Source organism: Austrofundulus limnaeus, unplaced genomic scaffold (assembly GCF_001266775.1).
Source record: "Austrofundulus limnaeus strain Quisiro unplaced genomic scaffold, Austrofundulus_limnaeus-1.0 Scaffold295, whole genome shotgun sequence".
Taxonomy (NCBI): domain Eukaryota; kingdom Metazoa; phylum Chordata; class Actinopteri; order Cyprinodontiformes; family Rivulidae; genus Austrofundulus; species Austrofundulus limnaeus.
This window is the reverse complement of record NW_013952697.1, coordinates 40,777-47,653: the sequence shown is the minus strand read 5'-3', so window position 1 is coordinate 47,653 and position 6,877 is coordinate 40,777. Positions and strand designations below refer to the sequence as shown.

The 6,877-nt window shown below is 38.5% G+C and overlaps 1 protein-coding gene across 2 annotated transcripts in view; it reads right to left on the bottom strand.

Annotated features, from left to right (window-relative positions):
- Positions 1 to 6,877, bottom strand: part of vrk2 (VRK serine/threonine kinase 2) — a 45,653-nt gene that overhangs the window by 7,367 nt on the left and 31,409 nt on the right. For both annotated transcript variants that reach the window (XM_014021491.1, XM_014021492.1), the window contains exons 9-11: positions 3,681 to 3,801; positions 3,343 to 3,395; positions 1,211 to 1,380 (exon numbers count right to left, since the gene is read on the bottom strand). In XM_014021491.1, the coding sequence (XP_013876945.1) occupies positions 1,211 to 1,380; positions 3,343 to 3,395; positions 3,681 to 3,801 (344 nt within the window). The remainder of the gene's footprint in view (positions 1 to 1,210; positions 1,381 to 3,342; positions 3,396 to 3,680; positions 3,802 to 6,877) is intronic.

Below are 6,877 nucleotides of genomic sequence, written 5' to 3'. Positions count from 1 at the left end.
CATTAGCACCTCTAGTGAAATATTTACTGAGAAAAATGGTGACGTGTTCAATACTTATTTTACCCGCTGTATGCATAATGCATAGCTAATATTGACTAATATTCTTTGTGAGAGGGGCTGGGCAAAGAATTTTGGTACAGAAGCAGATTGCTAAAGTTATATAGCTAGCTTTGCTAGCATCACTTACAAATGGCTTACTTTTCTTTAAGTTTCCTTTCTACACTGCAAAAACTGTCCACCTTACCAAGTTTTAAAATCTTATATCCAGCCAACAAATCTTTTTGATCTTGTTTTGAGACTGATTTACTAAACAAGAACAGAATAATAATCTTGTTTTCAGAATATGTAAGATTATTTGTCTTGTTAGTCTGAAAATTTGACTCTAATTAAGTCAAAATTTCTGCCAGTGGAGTAAGAAAATTTTACTTGGTAAGATTCTTGAAATAAGAAAAAAATTGAGTCAAATCAAGTATTTCAAGAAGTCTTAGTAAAATTTTCTTTCTCCATTGGCAAATATTTTGACTTAATTTGAGTCAAATTTTCACAAGACAAATAATCTTACACATTCTGAAAACAAGATTATTATTCAGTTCTTGTTTAGTAAATCAGTCTCAAAACAAGATCAAAAAGATTTTTTGGTTGGATATAAGATTTTAAAACTTGGTAAGGTGGACATTTTTTGCAGTGAACAAGCTGTTTTTGTTCTCCTGAATAGCTACCACAGGACATTCACAAACACACATGAATGACAAAGCAAAACTCTGTATGTTTTTGATGAGAGGATAACATTATAACATGATATAAAGCTCAAAATAGTTGATTTTACATGATATAGCCCTCAACTATTTATGGCCCAAACCTGCTTAAACCTACTCAACCCTATTACTCTGAAAGAAATTGTGTTCAGTGAGAACCCGAATCAGAAAACCGCTCCAGTTCTCAGCCTTGAATATTTATTCACACTCATAATCAGTGTGGTCCATCCTATCAGAGAGGACAAAATGACCCCGAATCACATGATCTCATAATACTTGGTCACGCCTCAGATATAATGTTTTACCCCTAAAACAGTTGTACATTTTGAAATAAAAACATTGTGTTTATACAGTTGGAGTGAGGTACGTATTAAGATAGAGACTTGCTGATTCTCATACTGGTTAAAGTTGATGTCTACAACTATAACTTTTGTTCAGCCTCCTCCTGATCTCACCTTTGCCCTGATGGGGGGGCTCTTAGTGGGCGACCCTGCAGCTCCATCAGGAACAGAGAAGTCCAGTCTTCCTCTGACGCCGCAGCTCAGCAGCTCTTTGAGAAACTGGTAGTCTGGTTTATCTTGGTAGTCCAGAGTTCTCACATAAAGAAGAAATGAGGCCACCTCGCCTGTTAACATCAACAACCAAGTTTAAAGTCAAAGAATGTTGGATCAACGGGCAGCAGTGGAGTCATCCGCTATCAGGGTTTCATTTCACTGACACACACAGGTTCACTAGTGCTTCATCTTCTGTATGAAATCATTTCTGGGAAGGAGGGGCAGTCATGTTGAAGTCAACCTGAAGGTCTTACAGAGCAGATAAAACACTGGCAGGTCCTGTTTGATCTGCAGACTGAGGGTAACAGCAGTGTGTGTGTGTGTGTGTGTGTGTGTGTCATATACAGTCAGCCTCCATGCATCACACACCATCCGTGCAACGTAATGACACAAACACACACACACACACTGTGATGCATTCTGCAGCGCTTATCTGTGGCGGGCAGCCGGGTTCTGTCAGCAGACCAGCGTGCAGCTCCCACCATACATCACACAGGTGACCTCTGCTTCCAGAGAGCAGAGATAAAACACAACTCACTCTGTGAAACAGCTGCTTCCTGCCGGAGAGCCTGGTGCACAGTCCAGGAGCCTGAAGGGGGTCCTGGGTGGAGGGCTTCAGACTGGTTGGAGTCTTTTTGAGGACTCTAATGTGTTCAGTTGTGTTCAAACCTTTTCAGATCTGGCCCTTGGTTTAGTGTGAATCCTGAGTACTTCTGCGTACTTTGTGCTGTCTTAGACATACAAAACATTCAGCTCATTTAAAGAGACGGTTTTAAGTAACGATTTTTATTTTTAAGTATGTTAAACTTTAATATTTTCAACAAAGATATATGTTGGGAGAAATGTCCTTCAAAACATAGTTCTCTTTAAAATCTACTTCAGCCAACCTGTTCTATTTTTCTTCTCACGCTACTTATAGCTTTTAGCCACTTTTTGCTAATTTTATCTTTTACCGAACATTCAACTAGCATTTTTGTTACTTTTAACTAGTGTTTTTGTTATTTTTAACTAGCGCTTTGTTACTTTAACTTGTGTTATATTACTTTTAGCTTTTGGTAAGCCTTTTGTAACTTTTCGCTTTTAGCTAGCCCTCTGCTACATTTAGCTTTTACCAATCATTCTGAACATTTTAGCTAGCATTTTGCTACTTCTACTAGTTTATTTTTCTTTGTTTTACTTTAAGCTTTTAACTTGTGTTTTTTGAGACAGTTTTGCAAACTTTTTTTAAATGAGCATTTTTGATATAAGCCTCTGGTGTTTCTGACAGTATATAATGTGTGAAATTCTATGAATGATTGTATCTGTGGTGTTTGTTTTATGGGACTACGAATGGAAATTAGCATTTTGCTAAATCCGGTATATTTACAACAACATTGCACGTTCATTAATAGGCACTGTCCCATTTAAATAAAAACCAATCAACAAAACTAGCCTTTAGTAATTGTAGCTTGACACATTTAAGCTTTAAATGCAGCTTTTACTGTGAAGTATGCCTCCAAAGAAGTGCCAGAGTTTCCCCCCCAAAAAATCCTAACATTCATGTAGAATTTGTCAAGTTTTCAGGAGGTTTTTCATCTATGCTGTATGTACTGCTACCACAGCTCCTAACCCGCTATTCCCAAAGGAGTAGCATTATCGAATCATTCAAATTGAAAATCCTGACAGAAACAGAAGCATGATAGGAGAACAGTAATAATGCCTCTGGCACCTTTATGGCCAATCAAAAGAGCAATGAAACACAAATCTGGTCCTGAACAGGTTTTAAACTCTACATACATTACTGATTTAGCACATTGTGGTGATGTGGGTTGGTGGTCCGGGGGCCAGGCACAGTTAAACTATATTCTGACAGAAGTGTGCCCACTCCTTACTACATCAGTCATGACTGTGACCTTTACTGTGAATCATCGGGATCAGACACATCACGCTTCTCATCTCCACAGTCTTGTTGTCTTACTCCTAAATTCTCCATTGAACCTGAAAAGTCTAAATGATGTCCTGTAACCCGAAGAGGCCGTCCAACCTCGGCTTACCTGTGCTGGCTCCGCTCGCAGACTGAACAGAGTCCGGCAGATTATCCATCAATCTGAGAGAGGAGCAGAGGGAGGTAAAACAGAGGAGGGGAGGAAACAGAGATGAAGTTCAGGGGCAGTTAGGAAAACATGGTAATAATCTCGTGTGGTTAACTACACTGGATTATTAATGCTTATTATCAATGTACTGCTACAGAGTACAAAATTTTTCACTACAACAGAAAATACTTTCCTAAAGTTTTTATTTTACCTCATGATTCCTGAATGGTTCAGAAAGGTTGTTGCGTCCTTAAAACTGGACAAATCTAAGTACACCAGAACTACGAGTGACCTCCTACCTGGCCTTGGCCTCCTGAACCTGAGTGGGGTGTCTGAGAACACCATCCCAGGGCAGAGACCCACATAACCAGTGAAGAAGGCAGAAGCCTAGTATCTGGAGGTCACCACGTCTCGATGGTGCTGCAGAAAGACGGAGAGGTGACGAGATCTCAGATAACATCAGTGCAAATGACACAGTTGGACCGTTGTGTAAAATATATATTAAAAACGCAAATATTTTCCAATCTCATAAACCCACATTTTATCCAGAACGCAACACATCAAATGTTTAAACTAAGATTTCCCTCCAATATGTGGGAAAATCAAATCCTGAACTGAAAAGTCATTTGACTTTGGTTGAAAAATCTCATTTTAAACGGATAAAAACCAGAGTTTTGTACCACATGCAGGTACACCGTTCAACTGATGCATGTTGAACATTGGTAGTTTGGTGTTGCCAAGTCTCAACCTGTTCATCAATACATCAACGTAAAATCAGACCTTCCTCATCTGGTCCTGTGCTGCAGTGACCAGACTGTGGGCTCACTGGGATCAATGGGAGCTGCAGCTCACAGTGCAGATTTCTCCCTGCTGATGGAGCCAATCAATAGGTAATTTCTCCTGGGATGTACAGCAGTCTTTACTATATTGAGCTACTACAACTCCCCAGGCTTGACCCGGTTGTATGAACTTGGTCACCAAATATCGACAGACCTTCACACGTAAATGCAGATCCATGCAGGCGCACACACACAGTCACCAAAGAAAGAAAACAAACATTTGATCTGTTTGAGCACCAAGAACTTGCACAGACAGTCCAGCATTTTTTTTTTTTTGTTTCATCTTCATTCTCTTAAAGTCAAGTTAAACTTTGACATTTTTGTTGTGCTGAACTGCTTGGTTAATAAAATCTTTCAACATTGATACTACAGACAGCTAATTAAAATACTCCTGAAAATAGACTGACTGAAAACAGATGAACTTAAATCAATAGACAAACAGCTAGGTTTTATTTGTGCGTTTCTGTTATCTGTGCAAAAATTTAACATCCATTTACCAACAGTTCAGTTTGACCCATAAAGGTTAGTTGCAGTTGTTGGTTTTGGAATGGTATGCTAATTACTGCTGGTTGTTTTCAGTACTAAGTGGTATAATGGCATAATAATCATATTCTTTTTATATATAAAATGCACAAACAAATATTTGTAAAATGGTGCAGAGCAGCTCTGACAAGATTCAAGGTTTTGTCATAAATATTGGACCTTACTTTGTTTTACTTCAGTTTTTTAACTTATTGCCTTCTGATAGTTATCATTGTGAAGCTTCAAGCTACTGTATATTTGTCATCAAACCAACTTTAGCCTTGCTAAAGATCTGTCATTATTCTAAAAAGGTAAAAGGGCATCTTGCTCTGTATATTTGTCTCTTGTATTAGCAAAATATCTCATTAGTCAATGGACGGATTTTTATGAAACTCAGAAAATAAAATGAATCCAGATCCAGAGAGCTGCCACAGCTAAGCTTAGAAAAAAATGGCTATAATTCAGTTAATTTCACATGGACTGAGCTAAAGTTTAGTGTAGCAAATAATAATAAAAATAATTTCACAAATGGACACTAATTTCGTAGTGTGGTAGTAGCTAAGTCAGTCTAAACTTTAGAACTCCCTCTGCCCGTCAGCAAAATAAATCACAGCTAAAAGGAATTTAATGAAACTTATAGTTACCACTGGTTGTGCAACACCTGATCACCTGAGTCTTCAATCCACATCTCTCTGTTAAGGCACTTTAAACTAAGTGGTCTCTGCTCTAGTGTTGATGGCAGCCTACATATTGGACAATAATATATAGACCAATAGTCCAGCTGATATTCGTTGTCAAGACATGGCAAGTTGTAAAAATGCACAATACTTTTTCTGTAATGGCAGACACAGATGTCATTGGGTTCTATGTTGTTTGATACACAATATGACAATTATCCCTTGATGTGGTCTGTCTCAACTGACCAGAACTTTTATGATTAGGGATGGACGATATATCGGCATTAACGTCGGTATAGGCTAGGGCTGCGCGGTATATGCGGTAGACGGTAGAAACGGTATGAAGTTGGCCTTCTGTAGAAATTTACCCTCTACCGTCCTGTCGTCATTACGTCATCGCACCTGTGTCCATAGGGCTGTGAGTGCAGAGACAACTGAGCAGGAGTTCGAAATACAATGAAGAAATTCTAGTGTTTTAAAACACGTATAGACAGAATGATAATCCTCAAAATTTCCTCTTCCAAGTTAGGTCATGTCGCGGGATCATTTCCTCCCTCCCTCTCCTCTCCTCCTGCTGCAAGTCGCACAGAGTGAAGCTTTAACAACCTCAGTTTTTCACACCCAATTGTCGGAGAAAACCTTGTTTTTTTTAAGTATTGTTACCCACAGAGATGATTATAAAAAAGACGTGGACGTTCCTTCAATCCTAAATCCATCTTGCTAATGTAAAGTTGGCTTCTGCTCTGATGATGAAGATGAGCATGCAGCGATGAAGATGAGAGCGCAACAGCTGATAAGCTCAGCAGGTGGAAGCTCATTATTTAGCAGGGAGATATCCCATTAAAGCAAAAATGCTGGGTTTGATTATGATTACAGTTCTCTGCAAAAAAGATGCTCTAAAATTTACATTATCTTTACGTTTTATGATAGTTTTCTACCGTGATATATACCGTTACCGTGAAGGGATTCAGTTTACACCGTGAAATGAATTTGAGATCATACCGCCCAGCCCTAGTATCGGCCAATATTGGTCAATTTTTTAGCATATCCATATTGCTTTGATGAGAAAAACTGCCCTGATATTAACGTCTGATATTGATTTCCCACTTCTTAGCTTTGTGTTACTGTTTAGGGAGGAGAAAACTGTTGGTTGAGTGGAATCTGTTTGAACATGATAGGGATAGTGACGCTGCACAGCCAGGAATAACTGAAGTAGAGAGCCATGTGGTTTGCTTGTTTTTTTTTTTAATGGTATCAAAAAAAGACAAGTGTGTTTGTGCATATATGCATAGAAATAATTTGTGTGTTTGTGTTGTATCTGTATATATTGGTTATCGGCCATAATAGCCGTAATAATATCAGAGATCGATATCGGCTGAAATTTGTACAGCGGGTAAAATAAGTATTGAACATGACACCATTTTTCTCAGTAAATATATTACTAGAGGTGCTAATGAC